Here is an 18,572-nt window from a genome sequence, read left to right as displayed (position 1 = left end):
GAGATACACATGGGAATGACACGGGGATGGATGCTGGAGAGATGTACATGGGAATGACACGGGGATGGGTGCTGGAGAGATGTACATGGTAATGATACGGGATGGGTGCTGGAGAGATACACATGGGAATGACACGGGGATGGATGCTGGAGAGATGCACATGGGAATGACACGGGATGGGTGCTGGAGAGATGCACATGGGAATGACACGGAGAATGAAGCTGGAGAGATGCACATGGGAATGACACGGGATGGGTGCTGGAGAGATGCACATGGGAATGGCACGGGATGGGTGCTGGAGAGATGTACATGGGAATGACACGGGATGGGTGCTGGAGAGATGTACATGGGAATGACACGGGATGGGTGCTGGAGAGATGTACATGGGAATGACACGGGGAATGAAGCTGGAGAGACACAGAGGGGATGAGGCTAGATACTATTCACAAGTGACAGAGCTAGAAGGAAAAGGCTATGTACAGTAATCTTTAGTAATACACCAGTTCTAAAGAAACCATATTAAGGACACAAATGTACCAAAGTAGCCAATACAGTTTAATAATGTAAAATCGTAAAGTTCACACTTTGCTCTGCCACAAAACCTGTGTTACTGTGTATTATCTGGCTGGTCCTCTGTGGTGTGATGATGACATTGCTGTGTTCCTAAGAGAACAGGCGGCCTCTGTACCCTGTGATCTTCTACAGGAATAGTGAACATCGTCTCAAGGCCCTGCCTGCCCAGGGAGGCTCCCTTTCTTCAGAGGTTCCCCGCGGAGGAGAATGACATCACACAGCAGTGTGCGCACGTGGTATTTATTCCTGTCAGATGGTTTACCGTGCTCTCAGTACCAATATATACAGCCAAGAGAAGTAAATGTACAATGGAGAGGATTCTGGGATCCTGCGTCTGTGAAGTCTGGAAACATCATTAATGAGGGACAAGAAAGAGAATCTGAGTATTGTCCATCGTCTCTCGCCACTACTCAGTGCTGATCATTGAGTCCTGGATGAGATGTGAGGGTCTGCAGGGGTCGTCCCTGTCCTTGTAATCTGGGCTAGGTGGGACACTGGATTCTGTAGCCCACTTTGTACGCCTGGACATAGACCCGGACCTGATTGAGTCTGCCAGAAGACAACATAATATCAGAAGAAGCTGAGCTGTAAAGTTCCTACTCAAAGTGTCCTACACCGGGACGGGTGACACCTTCTGATGCCCTACGCTCAAATGTCATTTTATGCAATAAGAAAAATGTATACATGTTTTATTAACACATTATTTTAAAATGTTAAATCCACGTGTTTTGGTCAGGAGCGTCAAAAAGAAAAGTAAGAAATTCATCCACACATTGGGTGGCTCAGTGCCATTGTCATATTGGCCACCCTACCCACATCACCTCCTAGGACGTGTGCAGTTCCTAACTGATTACCACTGACCCACTATAAGCACCGACCTGACCGCCAGCTGCAGACAGAATCCATGTTTCACCCATACGTACCGGTATTTGGTGCAGAGCTGGACGCCCAGGGGGCCACAGCGTTCCACGTAACTCTCTCTCACGCCCTGGCGTACTGCTCGGGCTGTGCTCATTTTCATTGTGACAATTGGGCAGGTTCTACAAATAGACGTTACAGCAATGGTAACAGTATTCACAGACTCGCACACACCCAACTCCAAACGAGGCCACCCAAATCTACCCCTCCTCACCGGTCCTCCACCCCTCTGTACTATATCATATGAACGACGGTCTCTCTTCTATCCTCATATGGATGTCCTAATACTACCTAATCCTCAGTATGTTCCAAACAGACTTCATCACCCCCCTTCCCAGAGTCACCTCTTCCCCTCGCATCTCACTCAACTCCTGTCAACTCCACTTTACCCCTCCCCCCAGTCCGGTCGCCTCCACCTTTTAAAGAGACAGCTTAAAGGGAACACGAAAAAGTAATAAACATTTTCTAATTATAGGAAGGGAGATGGTAGGGGAAGATGGAGGACAGCTGTGGAAAGTCTAAGACAGCACAGAGTATTTCAGTATACGGTACAAAGTGATATATTCCTCTCTGAAACTAAAATATAAAACAGTAAATGTAGATATGAAGTAGCTTAGGCGGGAGACTCAGTGTTCATAGAGAGACGGTGGCGTGCCAACCTCCTGCCACGGAACGTGCAATCACCCTGCGTGTATCTATGTACAATTATTGTTCTTTCACTTTACTTATTCAGAGACGTGCACTAATGCATCCGCAGCTTTAATCCCGTGCGCAGCTAATGCGCAATAATACAGTCTGTTAATGTTGCCGCCTGGAAATGTATAGAGACACCCAACTGCGGCTTCTCATATACAAGCAGCTGTGGCAGTTGCAGACGCTTCCATTGTTGCGGTCCGGCGTAAGTCTATGGTCATGCAGAATGGCGACGGGATCCGAGATGCTAGCGCCATGTTTTCTTACCACAAGATTGCAGCTGAAAGTTTAGACACGTCTGCTAACTACTGCCCATAACCTCCCTCAAATGCACCCTCGTCAGTCACTCAGCAGGAGAGGCATCACAGAGGTACCTTGGTGCGTGAGCAGTGAGACCGTGTGACCATGCGCAGCCAGCTGGTAATCGCTCAGCTACATATTGGATTTGAGGAAGGCTGATATTGTAGGGCTGGGGAGATGTGTAAGCGATTCTTTGGTGGATTGGAACTTGGAAGCAGTGCAGGAGAGGTGGGAAACATTAAAAAGTGCAATATTAAAGGCAACAGACCTTTGTATCAAAAGTGTTAGGAAAAGCACCAGGAGACGGTGTGGTTTGTGAGAGAAGTACTGTAGCAAGTATTGTGAAAGCAAAAAAGATGGCCTTTAGGAAATATAAATGAGAAGAACCACAAGGGTCAACCCCAATTGACCATGAGGTTTCCCCCTCTAACCACAAGGTCAGTTGGGGATGACCCTTGTGGTTTTTCTAATTAAGAGGTTCCCACCATAGGAATGAATGGAGCCGAGCATCTCCATTCACTGCTATGGGCAAACAGTGATAGGCTGAGCCCTGGGAGAGCAAAGCCAATCAGGCAGCTGTTGCTATGGCAGTGGCTCCTGATTGGCTGTCGGGTCCCTCTAGTGACATTAGCCACGTGACGGGGCACCAGTCGCATTGTAGAAGTGTATATACACACACTTCTACATGTCCGATCTGGTCTGGGATAGCTGTGGTTTGGTATTTTTAACCTGGTGGATAACTACATGGACAGAAGAGGACCGATGTACACTGGAAATAGGTGAGTGTATTCTTTTTTTATTACAGGTGTCCTATGGATTCTATGTGGACAAGGGGACCGATTCTCTACGTGGTACTGTATGTAGGTAAGTATATGTGAGTGTGTAAGTATGTTTTATTAACGGTCTACTATCACGGTATGTGTGTTGTCTTTATTGGAATATTTATTTTACAGTAGAACTACAGGTACCAGCGGGCCCTTTAATGCCTTGCATGCTGGTACTTGTGGTTCGCCAAGAACCAGCATGGTGGAAAGGCTTGCTGGGACCTATAATTCTACTCTATAAAGACAATATTTATTATGTTTTTTAACACAACTATGAAGTCACTACCTCCCGCCCAGGGGTGGCAGCCATAGCCCTTGGGTGCCTAGAGGGGGGGGCCCTTTTATTGGAGGGTCCCCACTCTACCAGGAACCCCGGCCAGGGCTGACTAGTTGAGTTGGTAATTCTACACCAAAGGGACCAATATAAATGTGTCCCCCAGTTGTGGCATTACCTCCTTCATTAGTGGAGCCTGCTGCTGGTTTAAAAAATACAGGGGACCCCCTATGACCCCCACCCTGTATTTCTGGAACCAGGGCCAGTCCAAGAACCCGGTGCTGGTTCTTAGAATATGGGAAGACCCTATGCAATTCCCCCCCGCCCTGTATTTTTAAAACCAGGAGACCGGGGCTGGTTATATTCAGGAGGGGGGATTCCACATCATTTTTTTTCTGAATTTTAACTCTTTTACACACTTTTACACAGAGAAGCACGTGTGACCTCACGGATCCGTGCATGATTCTCCAAACACGCCAGCCAGAAGCAGGTCTATGCGAGAGCTCTATTTGTGTATTAATTCCATCCATGGGGGTAATTCTGAGTTGCTCGCAGCAGGAATTTTGTTAGCAGTTGGGCAAAACCATGTGCACTGCAGGGGAGGCAGATGTAACATGTGCAGAGAGAGTTAGATTTGGGTGGGTTATTTTGTTTCTGTGCAGGGTAAATACTGGCTGCTTTACTTTTACACTGCAATTTAGATTGCAGATTGAACACACCACACCCAAATCTAACTCTCTCTGCACATATTACATCTGCCTCCCCTGCAGTGCACATGGTTTTGCCCAACTGCTAACAAAATTCCTGCTGCGATCAACTCAGAATTACCCCCCATGTCCGGCAGTGTCTGGCTATGGTCGGCGGTGATTGAGAATACGAAACCTTAGTAAATTCCCTTGTTCTATGAGGTGTATGTGAACATACAGCCGTGTTTGGACGATGGTCTATGTGTTCATACATGTGTGCCCGGCCGTGTATCTCAATACGAATCAGTTGTACTCTGACGAGGTTTGTGTTTAGTAATGAACATGCAATCTCCAATCAAATCGGGAGCTTAGTAAATTTCCCTTGATGTTTGCTGAAGATGTTCGTTCTATTCATCCATCTTGCCTGTGGTGCCTCATTCCTCTGCCCACATTACAGCCCTTCCTGCCAGGTGCCTCATTTCCCAGTACCCACGTAGCGATGGCCACTTACAGCTTCTCGCAGCGATGTCCTGCAGTGCCAGTCACACACTCACACTTATTGTATGGTTTACAGGACGCCCCATGCTGGCAGGGGGGTACACAGGGCTCGGTCACAGCTGGAATGACACAGAGTGCACGGGTCACATACAAAGTCCCACGTACGGTACATACATGTTATGGAGCAGCTGACAGTAGTGCGTCCACATCTGTGGCAGCTTCTCCCTCCGGATCTCCCACACTCACCGAAGTGTCCTCATGTCCTAGCGGTCTCAGCCGCGCTCTCCCCACACCGTGTATATCACTTGTGGACTGCTTTCTGCTAGATACAAGCTCCAGTGACCCGTCAATGCTGGCCACTATCCCGGCGCACCACCCTGCTCTCACTACGCACGCACAAGCCCCGTGCGTGCCAACAAGAACAGTGCGTAGGTTTTAGGAGAGTGAACTTGCTGGACCCTCCCATAAGCTTTGCTATGGGGCCTGGCGCTGCCTGTGTTCCTGTCTGGCCCCTTTCATCATCTGTACAATATTTGCCCTCTCTAGAGTGCTGAAACTTGACCGTCCCCTTATTGTATTGTGGAAGAGGGTCCAGGTCACCTCACCGTAACACTTTATCTGTGATTACATTACAGGAAATCCCTGACATTAAACTCATACCGCTTACCCCCCCCCCCTTCCCCACCGTATGTGTACAAGCCTGAGAATCCCTCCATAAGACACAAATCCTTTATGCACGGATACGTCTGATGCTAATTAACTGTAATAATGAGCTTTGTGTATCTAGTCCATCAAATATTCAGATGTCCAACACAACCACAGATGGGAGAAATGATATCGCCCAGGCACATGAGGCAGCTTTATCACCATATACCCCATACAGTACATGACACCTGCCGGGTAGAACAGTCGTGTGTAGATCACTATTAGGAGGCGGCGGCTACTGAGAACCAGGTGGACGATGGATGTTTCTCACGTCTCGGCCTCACCTGATTCACACTGGGGCCCCAGGAATCCTGCAGGACACTGGCAGAGGTTGTACCCTATACATCTGCCTCCACTCTGGCATGGCTTCTCACAGCGAATAGGCTCTGAAATAGAAGGTGCAATCAGATGTATAACCTATCTGGCAGCATGCAGAAACCAACGTGATTCATCGTATTACACAATTACAACGTACTGCAGAGCAATGCAGAATATTATTCCATATCTGTCATTCACTGTGCCATAACTGTATCACATGATCCGTCATCTATCTGACACTGTGCCATAACTGTATCACATGATCCATCAACTATCTGACACTGTGCCATAACTACATGTAAAGTCTAACAGAATACATTACCTACTGTATCTGATGCTGTTCCATAACTATATCACAACTCTTCACCTATCTGACACCGTGCCATAACTATATCACAACTTCTCACTTATCTGACACCGTGCCATAGCTATATCACATGACCCCTCACCTATCTGACACTGTGCCGCAAGTCTATCACATGACTCCTCTCCTATTTGACATTGTGCCATAACCGTGTGATACCCCAAAACACACGTGTCGGGGTATCACCTGTGAAAATTTGGCGTCACAAACAGGATTAAAACCTGTGCAGAGAAACCCCATTGGATTTTGGATTTAAAGCCTTAAAATACTCTATGGGGGAGATTCAAATGTTTGAAAAGTCGGTTGGGTGTCTGTTTTTTCCTGACTTTTTAAACATTTGAATCTCCCTATATAACTGACATAACTGTCCACCTCAGTGACCTGCTTCTAAGTCATGAGACCTGCTGCTAGCTCACCGCCCCATCACTCACTCCATCTCTCACTGCTGTCCCTGGGTTCTTACGGCTCCCCTACAGCTGCAACAGGTGGGGGAGCAAAGGTCATAGCTATATCACATGACTACTCACCTATCTGACACTGTACCATAACTATATCACATGACTCCTGATGCTGTGCCGTAACTATATCACATGACTGCTCACCTATCTGACACTGTTCCATAACTATATCACATGACTGCTCACCTATCTGACACTGTTCCATAACTATATCACATGACTGCTCACCTATCTGACATTGTGCCACAACTATATCACATGACTCCTGATGCTGTGCCGTAACTATATCACATGACTCCTCACCTATCTGACACTGTGCCATAACTATATCACATGACTGCTCACCTATTGGACACTCTGACACAACTATATCACATGACTACTGATGCTGTGCCGTAACTATATCACATGGCTCCTGACACTGCACCATAGCTTTATCACATGACTCCTCACCTATCTGATGCTGTGCCATAACTATATCACATGACTCCTGACACTGTGCCATAACTATATCACATGACTCCTCCCCTATCTGTTGTTATGCCATGACTGCATTACCTATTGGACTCTGGAACGTTATCACAATAGAAGGTAGCTTGTACTGAACCAGAGAGTAATTTATATATCTATTAGTGAGCCATGATTCCTTACCTATCTGGCAGCGTGCACCAAGCCACCCACTGGGACACACACACTTGTTGACATCAATACATTTCCCTCCGTTCTGGCATGGGGGGTAACAGAGCGCTGGTGGCAGAAAGTCAGGGTTTTAGTAAAGGAAATATTCACTTGGGAGGCGATTTAGTTTTGTGCTGGGTAAAATGCATGGATGCCTGAGCCGCACATAACACACATGTGTTGCCCTCGGTGAGGTGGGTAAAGGGGCACACACAGTGCAGTAAGAGCATGTAGACGTACAAGAGGCCTGTTGTGATGTCTTACAGCATTTTAGATTTACCATAACTTTGAAATACGCCCCATAGAAAGCATACATTCTGCTTTTCATCTTTATACTAGTTTTATTGTTGTGTATATCTTACAGTATGTGTAACTCCTAACACAGCCATGGGAGTGTGAGGGTGCATATACAGTATGCACCACTTATACATTCACTCACTGTATGTGCAACGCTAATAAGAGGGGGTGTGGCCAAGTATGTGTGTGTGTATATATGTGAGTGTGTGTGTGTGTATATATGTGAGTGTGTGTGTATATATGTAAGTGTGTGTGTGTGTAATGGCCTTGTCCAATGCAAATACTCTCCCCCCATTTTGGGTGATTGGCCCCTTAGTGGGACCCTCCTGCCCCTTTCTGCGCCCCTGAATATAACCTTGCTGTAACGTCACATCCTGTTTAGTGTACATGTAAGCGGAGGCGACTCCTCCATAGGTGATGTAATATCTACATAAAGAGAGGCCTAGTGACATAGCCCTGGGGGTTTCATAGCTTCATTTTATTCATACAGTGGGTCATCCCAGGGAAGGTCATTATTTGTCCGGCGGCGCATCCGCTCTGTGTCAGGATCGCATCACCATACTTTTGTATGATGAGTGCGATTCATAAAAGAACGGAAAGGTCTCCGCAGGTTTCACATTCACCTTCTCAGATGACGTAATGTGAGCTTCAATGCCGGAAGTGCAGGGCAGCTGGTTACTTCTCTGTCTTTCATCAGTCTTCCCTACTGCCAGGGCACATGTGCGGAGAGGTATCTCTAGAAGACCCCAGCACATGCACAGAGAGGTATCTCTAGAAGGCCCAGCACATACGAAGAGAGGTATCTCTAGAAGACCCCAACACATGCACAGAGAGGTATCTATAGAAGGCCCAGCACATACGAAGAGAGGTATCGCAAGAAGACCCCAGCACATGCGCAGAGAGGTATCTCTAGAAGACCCCAGCACATGCACAGAGAGGTATCTCTAGAAGGCCCCAGCACATGCACAGAGAGGTATCTCTATAAGACCCCAGCACATGCGCAGAGAGGTATCTCTAGAAGACCCCAGCACATGCGCAGAGAGGTATCTCTAGAAGACCCCAGCACATGCGCAGAGAGGTATCTCTAGAAGACCCCAGCACATGCGCAGAGAGGTGTCTCTAGAAGGCCTAGCACATGCGCAGAGAGGTATCGCAAGAAGACCCCAGCACATGCACAGAGAGGTATTTATAGAAGACCCCAGAACATGTACAGGGAGGTATCTCTATAAGACCCCAGCACATGCGCAGAGAGGTATCTCTAGAAGACCCCAGCACATGCACAGGGAGGTATCTCTAGAAGGCCCAGCACATGCGCAGAGAGGTATCTCTAGAAGACCCCAGCACATGCGCAGAGAGGTATCTCTAGAAGGCCTAGCACATGCGCAGAGAGGTATCGCAAGAAGACCCCAGCACATGCACAGAGAGGTATTTATAGAAGACCCCAGAACATGTACAGGGAGGTATCTCTATAAGACCCCAGCACATGCGCAGAGAGGTATCTCTAGAAGACCCCAGCACATGCGCAGAGAGGTATCGCAAGAAGGCCTAGCACATGCGCAGAGAGGTATTTATAGAAGACCCCAGAACATGTACAGGGAGGTATCTCTAGAAGACCCAGCACATGCGCAGAGAGGTATCTCTAGAAGACACAGCACATGCACAGGGAGGTATCTCTAGAAGGCCCAGCACATGCGCAGAGAGGTATCTCTAGAAGACACAGCACATGCGCAGAGAGGTATCTCTAGAAGACCCCAGCACATGCACAGGGAGGTATCTCTAGAAGGCCTAGCACTTGCGCAGAGAGGCACTCAGCACATGTGCGGAGTGGTATTTATAGAAGACCCCAGAACATGTACAGGGAGGTATCTCTAGAAGACCCAGCATATGCGCAGAGAGGTATCTCTAGAAGACACAGCACATGCGCAGAGAGGTATCTTTAGAAGACCAAACACATGCGCAGAGCGGTATCTCTAGAAGGCCGAGCTCATGCGCAGAGAGGTATCTCTAGAAGACACAGCACATGCACAGGGAGGTATCTCTAGAAGACACAGCACATGTGCGGAGAGGTATATCTAGAAGGCCCCAGCACATGCGCAGAGAGGTATCTCTAGAAGACACAGCACATGTGCGGAGAGGTATCTCTAGAAGACACAGCACATGGGCAGAGAGGTATCTCTAGAATACCCAACACATGCGCAGAGAGATATTTATAGAAGACCTAGCACATGCACAGAGAGGTATCTCTAGAAGTCCCAGCACATGCGCAGAGAGGTATCTCTAGAAGACACAGCACATGCGCAAAGAGGTTACTCTAGAATACACAGCACATTTGCGGAGAGGAATCTCTACAAGACCCCAGAACATGCGCAGAGAGAAATCTCTAGAAGTCCCCAGCACATGCGCGGGGAGCTATCTCTAGAAGACCCCAGCACATGCGCGAAGAGGTACAGTATCTCTATAAGACCCCAGCACATGTGCGGAGAGGTATCTCTAGAAGACACCAGCACATGCACAGAGAGGTATGTCTAGAAGACCCCAGCACTGCGCAGAGAGGTATCTCTAGAAGACCCAGCACATGTGCAGAGAGGTATCTCTAAAAGACCCAGCACATGTGCAGAGAGGTTTATCTAGAAGTACCCAGCCCATGCGCAGAGAGGTATCTCTAGAAGACCCAGCACATGCGCAGAGAGGAATCTCTAGTAGACCCCAGCACATGTGCAGAGAGGTATCTCTAGAAGACCCCAGCACATGCGTGGAGTGGTATCTCTAGAAGATCCCAGCACATGCGCAGAGAGGTATCTCTAGAAGATCCCAGCACATGCGCAGAGAGGTATCTCTAGAAGGCCCAGCACATGCACAGAGAGGTATCTATAGAAGACCCCAGCACATACACAGAGAGGTATCTATAGAAGACCCCAGCACACGCACAGAGAGGTATCTCTAGAAGACACAGCACATGCGCAGAGAGGTTACTCTAGAACACACAGCACATTTGCGGAGAGGAATCTCTAGAAGACCCCAGAACATGCGCAGAGAGAAATCTCTAGAAGTCCCCAGCACATGCGCGGGGAGGTATCTCTAGAAGACCCCAGCACATGCGCAAAGAGGTACAGTATCTCTAGAAGACCCCAGCACATGTGCGGAGAGGTATCTCTAGAAGACACCAGCACATGCACAGAGAGGTATCTCTGGGAGACCCCAGCACTGCGCAGAGAGGTATCTCTAGAAGACCCAGCACATGCGCAAAGAGGTACAGTATCTCTAGAAGACCCCAGCACATGTGCGGAGAGGTATCTCTAGAAGACACCAGCACATGTGCTGGGAGGTATCTCTAGAAGACACCAGCACATGCACAGAGAGGTATCTCTGGGAGACCCCAGCACTGCGCAGAGAGGTATCTCTAGAAGACCCAGCACATGCGCAAAGAGGTACAGTATCTCTAGAAGACCCCAGCACATGTGCGGAGAGGTATCTCTAGAAGACACCAGCACATGTGCGGAGAAGTATCTCTAGAAGACACCAGCACATGCACAGAGAGGTATCTCTGGGAGACCCCAGCACATGCGCAGAGAGGAATCTCTAGTAGACCCCAGCACATGTGCAGAGAGGTATCTCTAGAAGACCCCAGCACATGCACAGAGAGGTATCTCTAGAAGACCCCAGCCCATGCGTGGAGTGGTATCTCTAGAAGATCCCAGCACATGCGCAGAGCGGTATCTCTAGAAGACCCCAGCACATGTGCGGAGAGGTATCTCTAGAAGACACCAGCACATGTGCGGAGAGGTATCTCTAGAAGACACCAGCACATGCACAGAGAGGTATCTCTGGGAGACCCCAGCACTGCGCAGAGAGGTATCTCTAGAAGACCCAGCACATGTGCAGAGAGGTATCTCTAGAAGTACCCAGCACATGTGCAGAGAGGTATCTCTAAAAGATCCAGCACATGTGCAGAGAGGTATCTCTAGAAGTACCCAGCCTATGCGCAGAGAGGTATCTCTAGAAAACTCCGCACATGCGCAGAGAGGAATCTCTAGTAGACCCCAGCACATGTGCAGAGAGGTATCTCTAGAAGACCCCAGCACATGCACAGAGAGGTATCTCTAGAAGACCCCAGCCCATGCGTGGAGTGGTATCTCTAGAAGATCCCAGCACATGCGCAGAGAGGTATCTCTAGAAGACCCCAGCACATGTGCGGAGAGGTATCTCTAGAAGACCCCAGCACATGTGCAGAGAGGTATCTCTAGAAGTACCCAGCACATGCGCAGAGAGGTATCTCTAGAAGTACCCAGCACATGTGCAGAGAGGTATCTCTAGAAGTACCCAGCACATACGCAGAGAGGTATCTCTAGAAGACACAGCACATGCGCAGAGAGGTATCTCTAGAAGACCCCAGCACATGTGCGGAGAGGTATCTCTAGAAAACCCCAGCACATGTGGAGAGATGTATCTCTAGAAGTACCCAGCACATGCGCAGAGAGGTATCTCTAGAAGTACCCAGCACATGTGCAGAGAGGTATCTCTAGAAGTACCCAGCCTATGCGCAGACAGGTATCTCTAGAAGACCCAGCACATGTACAGAGAGGTATCTCTAGAAGACTCCAGCACATGTACAGAGAGGTATCTCTAGAAGTCCCCAGTACATGTACAGAGAGGTATCTCTAGAAGACCCCAGCACATGCGCAGAGAGGTATCTCTAGAAGACCCCAGCACATGCGCAGAGAGGCATCTCTAGAAGACCCGAACACATGTACGGAGTGATATTTATAGAAGACCCCATCACATGAGCAGAGAGGTATCTCTAGAAGACCCAGCACATGCGCAGAGAGGTAGCTCTAGAAGACCCCAGCACATGCGCAGAGAGGCATCTCTAGAAGACCCCAGCACATGCACAGAGAGGTATCTCTAGAAGACCCCAGCACATGTACGGAGTGATATTTATAGAAGACCCCATCACATGCGCAGAGAGGTATCTCTAGAAGACCCCAGCACATGCACAGAGAGGTATCTCTAGAAGACCCAGCACATGCGCAGAGAGGTAGCTCTAGAAGACCACAGCACATGCGCAGAGAGGTATCTCTAGAAGACCCCAGCACATGCACAGGGAGGTATCTCTAGAAGGCCTAGCACTTGCGCAGAGAGGCACTCAGCACATGTGCGGAGTGGTATTTATAGAAGACCCCAGAACATGTACAGGGAGGTATCTCTAGAAGACCCAGCATATGCGCAGAGAGGTATCTCTAGAAGACACAGCACATGCGCAGAGAGGTATCTTTAGAAGACCAAACACATGCGCAGAGCGGTATCTCTAGAAGGCCGAGCTCATGCGCAGAGAGGTATCTCTAGAAGACACAGCACATGCACAGGGAGGTATCTCTAGAAGACACAGCACATGTGCGGAGAGGTATATCTAGAAGGCCCCAGCACATGCGCAGAGAGGTATCTCTAGAAGACACAGCACATGTGCGGAGAGGTATCTCTAGAAGACACAGCACATGGGCAGAGAGGTATCTCTAGAATACCCAACACATGCGCAGAGAGATATTTATAGAAGACCTAGCACATGCACAGAGAGGTATCTCTAGAAGTCCCAGCACATGCGCAGAGAGGTATCTCTAGAAGACACAGCACATGCGCAAAGAGGTTACTCTAGAATACACAGCACATTTGCGGAGAGGAATCTCTACAAGACCCCAGAACATGCGCAGAGAGAAATCTCTAGAAGTCCCCAGCACATGCGCGGGGAGCTATCTCTAGAAGACCCCAGCACATGCGCGAAGAGGTACAGTATCTCTATAAGACCCCAGCACATGTGCGGAGAGGTATCTCTAGAAGACACCAGCACATGCACAGAGAGGTATGTCTAGAAGACCCCAGCACTGCGCAGAGAGGTATCTCTAGAAGACCCAGCACATGTGCAGAGAGGTATCTCTAAAAGACCCAGCACATGTGCAGAGAGGTTTATCTAGAAGTACCCAGCCCATGCGCAGAGAGGTATCTCTAGAAGACCCAGCACATGCGCAGAGAGGAATCTCTAGTAGACCACAGCACATGTGCAGAGAGGTATCTCTAGAAGACCCCAGCACATGCGTGGAGTGGTATCTCTAGAAGATCCCAGCACATGCGCAGAGAGGTATCTCTAGAAGATCCCAGCACATGCGCAGAGAGGTATCTCTAGAAGGCCCAGCACATGCACAGAGAGGTATCTATAGAAGACCCCAGCACATACACAGAGAGGTATCTATAGAAGACCCCAGCACACGCACAGAGAGGTATCTCTAGAAGACACAGCACATGCGCAGAGAGGTTACTCTAGAACACACAGCACATTTGCGGAGAGGAATCTCTAGAAGACCCCAGAACATGCGCAGAGAGAAATCTCTAGAAGTCCCCAGCACATGCGCGGGGAGGTATCTCTAGAAGACCCCAGCACATGCGCAAAGAGGTACAGTATCTCTAGAAGACCCCAGCACATGTGCGGAGAGGTATCTCTAGAAGACACCAGCACATGCACAGAGAGGTATCTCTGGGAGACCCCAGCACTGCGCAGAGAGGTATCTCTAGAAGACCCAGCACATGCGCAAAGAGGTACAGTATCTCTAGAAGACCCCAGCACATGTGCGGAGAGGTATCTCTAGAAGACACCAGCACATGTGCTGGGAGGTATCTCTAGAAGACACCAGCACATGCACAGAGAGGTATCTCTGGGAGACCCCAGCACTGCGCAGAGAGGTATCTCTAGAAGACCCAGCACATGCGCAAAGAGGTACAGTATCTCTAGAAGACCCCAGCACATGTGCGGAGAGGTATCTCTAGAAGACACCAGCACATGTGCGGAGAAGTATCTCTAGAAGACACCAGCACATGCACAGAGAGGTATCTCTGGGAGACCCCAGCACATGCGCAGAGAGGAATCTCTAGTAGACCCCAGCACATGTGCAGAGAGGTATCTCTAGAAGACCCCAGCACATGCACAGAGAGGTATCTCTAGAAGACCCCAGCCCATGCGTGGAGTGGTATCTCTAGAAGATCCCAGCACATGCGCAGAGCGGTATCTCTAGAAGACCCCAGCACATGTGCGGAGAGGTATCTCTAGAAGACACCAGCACATGTGCGGAGAGGTATCTCTAGAAGACACCAGCACATGCACAGAGAGGTATCTCTGGGAGACCCCAGCACTGCGCAGAGAGGTATCTCTAGAAGACCCAGCACATGTGCAGAGAGGTATCTCTAGAAGTACCCAGCACATGTGCAGAGAGGTATCTCTAAAAGATCCAGCACATGTGCAGAGAGGTATCTCTAGAAAACTCAGCACATGCGCAGAGAGGAATCTCTAGTAGACCCCAGCACATGTGCAGAGAGGTATCTCTAGAAGACCCCAGCACATGCACAGAGAGGTATCTCTAGAAGACCCCAGCCCATGCGTGGAGTGGTATCTCTAGAAGATCCCAGCACATGCGCAGAGAGGTATCTCTAGAAGACCCCAGCACATGTGCGGAGAGGTATCTCTAGAAGACCCCAGCACATGTGCAGAGAGGTATCTCTAGAAGTACCCAGCACATGCGCAGAGAGGTATCTCTAGAAGTACCCAGCACATGTGCAGAGAGGTATCTCTAGAAGTACCCAGCACATACGCAGAGAGGTATCTCTAGAAGACACAGCACATGCGCAGAGAGGTATCTCTAGAAGACCCCAGCACATGTGCGGAGAGGTATCTCTAGAAAACCCCAGCACATGTGCAGAGATGTATCTCTAGAAGTACCCAGCACATGCGCAGAGAGGTATCTCTAGAAGTACCCAGCACATGTGCAGAGAGGTATCTCTAGAAGTACCCAGCCTATGCGCAGACAGGTATCTCTAGAAGACCCAGCACATGTACAGAGAGGTATCTCTAGAAGACTCCAGCACATGTACAGAGAGGTATCTCTAGAAGTCCCCAGTACATGTACAGAGAGGTATCTCTAGAAGACCCCAGCACATGCGCAGAGAGGTATCTCTAGAAGACCCCAGCACATGCGCAGAGAGGCATCTCTAGAAGACCCGAACACATGTACGGAGTGATATTTATAGAAGACCCCATCACATGAGCAGAGAGGTATCTCTAGAAGACCCAGCACATGCGCAGAGAGGTAGCTCTAGAAGACCCCAGCACATGCGCAGAGAGGCATCTCTAGAAGACCCCAGCACATGCACAGAGAGGTATCTCTAGAAGACCCCAGCACATGTACGGAGTGATATTTATAGAAGACCCCATCACATGCGCAGAGAGGTATCTCTAGAAGACCCCAGCACATGCACAGAGAGGTATCTCTAGAAGACCCAGCACATGCGCAGAGAGGTAGCTCTAGAAGACCACAGCACATGCGCAGAGAGGCATCTCTAGAAGACCCCAGCAAATGCACAGAGAGGTATCTCTAGAAGACCCCAGCACATGTACGGAGTGATATTTATAGAAGACCCCATCACATGCACAGATAGGTATCTCTAGAAGATCCCAGCACATGTACGGAGTGATATTTATAGAAGACCCCATCACATGAGCAGAGAGGTATCTCTAGAAGACCCAGCACATGCGCAGAGAGGTAGCTCTAGAAGACCCCAGCACATGCGCAGAGAGGCATCTCTAGAAGACCCCAGCACATGCGCAGAGAGGCATCTCTAGAAGACCCCAGCACATGCACAGAGAGGCATCTCTAGAAGACCCCAGCACATGCACAGAGAGGCATCTCTAGAAGACCCCAGCACATGTACGGAGTGATATTTATAGAAGACCCCATCACATGCGCAGAGAGGTAGCTCTAGAAGACCACAGCACATGCGCAGAGAGGCATCTCTAGAAGACCCCAGCACATGCACAGAGAGGTATCTCTAGAAGACCCCAGCACATGTACGGAGTGATATTTATAGAAGACCCCATCACATGCACAGAGAGGTATCTCTAGAAGACCCCAGCACATGTACGGAGTGATATTTATAGAAGACCCCATCACATGAGCAGAGAGGTATCTCTTGAAGACCCAGCACATGCGCAGAGAGGTAGCTCTAGAAGACCCCAGCACATGCGCAGAGAGGCATCTCTAGAAGACCCCAGCACATGCACAGAGAGGCATCTCTAGAAGACCCCAGCACATGCACAGAGAGGCATCTCTAGAAGACCCCAGCACATGTACGGAGTGATATTTATAGAAGACCCCATCACATGCGCAGAGAGGTATCTCTAGAAGACCCAGCACATGCGCAGAGAGGTATCTCTAGAAGACCCCAGCACATGTACAGAGAGGTATCTCTAGAAGACCCCAGCACATGTACAGAGAGGTATCTCTAGAAGACCCCAGCACATGTACAGAGAGGTATCTCTAGAAGACCCCAGCACATGCACAGAGAGGTATCTCTAGAAGACACAGCACATGTACAGAGAGGTATCTCTAGAAGACCCCAGCACATGTACAGAGAGGTATCTCTAGAAGACCCCAGCACATGCACAGAGAGGTATCTCTAGACGACCCCAGCACATGCACAGAGAGGTATCTCTAGAAGACCCCAGCACATGCACAGAGAGGTATCTCTATAAGACCCCAGCACATGCACAGAGAGGTATCTCTAGAAGACCCCAGCACATGCACAGAGAGGTATCTCTAGAAGACCCCAGCACATGCACAGAGAGGTATCTCTAGAAGACCCCAGCACATGCACAGAGAGGTATCTCTAGAAGACCCCAGCACATGCACAGAGAGGTATCTCTAGAAGACCCCAGCACATGCACAGAGAGGTATCTCTAGAAGACCCCAGCACATGTACAGAGAGGTATCTCTAGAAGACCCCAGCACATGTACAGAGAGGTATCTCTAGAAGACCCCAGCACATGCACAGAGAGGTATCTCTAGAAGACCCAGCACATGCGCAGAGAGGTATCTCTAGAAGACCCCAGCACATGTACAGAGAGGTATCTCTAGAAGACCCCAGCACATGCACAGAGAGGTATCTCTAGAAGACCCCAGCACATGCACAGAGAGGTATCTCTAGACGACCCCAGCACATGTGCAGAGAGGTATCTCTAGAAGACCCCAGCACATGTACAGAGAGGTATCTCTATAAGACCCCAGCACATGCACAGAGAGGTATCTCTAGACGACCCCAGCACATGCACAGAGAGGTATCTCTAGACGACCCCAGCACATGCACAGAGAGGTATCTCTATAAGACCCCAGCACATGCGCAGAAAGAGCATCATTCAAGGAGCCGGCTCATATGCAGAAAGTACTTCATCACGTACAGAATGGAAGCTTTGCGGAAACCAGCAGAAAACGGAATCGCCGGAACACCGGATACCAGATTGCAGCACTGTTTGGTGTACATGAATACCAACTAAAACCAACTATATACTGCATACCACCAACAGACCCCTCAGAGCGGCATATCATTTCCCCTAAGTGGCTACGTTACCTGATATTCATTTCCCAGCCCACCCAGATGTCTTACGTGTCAGGCACTGCTCTCCGCTGTATCCAGATGGGCAATGGCAGGTGTGAGGCGCTACACAGCGACCACCATTAGCGCACGGTAACTCGCACACCGCTGCAGGGAAACCAGTGTTATTACACAGTATTCTGTATTACATACACGCTGACATTACACCAGGTACAGTAACACCCGTCATTGTTACTATTACACAGTATTCTGTATTACATACACGCTGACGTTACACCAGGTACAGTAACACCCGTCATTGTTACTATTACACAGTATTCTGTATTACATACACGCTGACATTACACCAGGTACAGTAACATCCGTCATTGTTACTATTACACAGTATTCTGTATTACATACACGCTGACATTACACCAGGTACAGTAACACCCGTCATTGTTACTATTACACAGTATTCTGTATTACATACACGCTGACGTTACACCAGGTACAGTAACACCCGTCATTGTTACTATTGCACAGTATTCTGTATTACATACACGCTGACATTACACCAGG

The 18,572-nt window shown here is 49.0% G+C and overlaps 1 protein-coding gene across 1 annotated transcript in view; it reads right to left on the bottom strand.

The window, feature by feature from the left end:
- Positions 1 to 549: 549 nt before the first annotated feature.
- The window catches only part of LOC134928721 (neurogenic locus notch homolog protein 1-like), a 163,793-nt gene continuing 145,770 nt past the window's right edge, over positions 550 to 18,572 (bottom strand). Inside the window, exons 12-17 of the mRNA XM_063924736.1 lie at positions 18,063 to 18,158; positions 7,263 to 7,358; positions 5,756 to 5,857; positions 4,780 to 4,885; positions 1,497 to 1,613; positions 550 to 1,122 (exon numbers count right to left, since the gene is read on the bottom strand). Coding sequence (XP_063780806.1) covers positions 1,056 to 1,122; positions 1,497 to 1,613; positions 4,780 to 4,885; positions 5,756 to 5,857; positions 7,263 to 7,358; positions 18,063 to 18,158 — 584 coding nt within the window. The 3' untranslated portion in view covers positions 550 to 1,055. The remainder of the gene's footprint in view (positions 1,123 to 1,496; positions 1,614 to 4,779; positions 4,886 to 5,755; positions 5,858 to 7,262; positions 7,359 to 18,062; positions 18,159 to 18,572) is intronic.

The sequence above is a fragment of the Pseudophryne corroboree genome, chromosome 5 (assembly GCF_028390025.1).
Source record: "Pseudophryne corroboree isolate aPseCor3 chromosome 5, aPseCor3.hap2, whole genome shotgun sequence".
Taxonomy (NCBI): domain Eukaryota; kingdom Metazoa; phylum Chordata; class Amphibia; order Anura; family Myobatrachidae; genus Pseudophryne; species Pseudophryne corroboree.
Note: the sequence above shows the minus strand (reverse complement) of the source record. Positions and strands in the feature narration are given on the sequence as shown.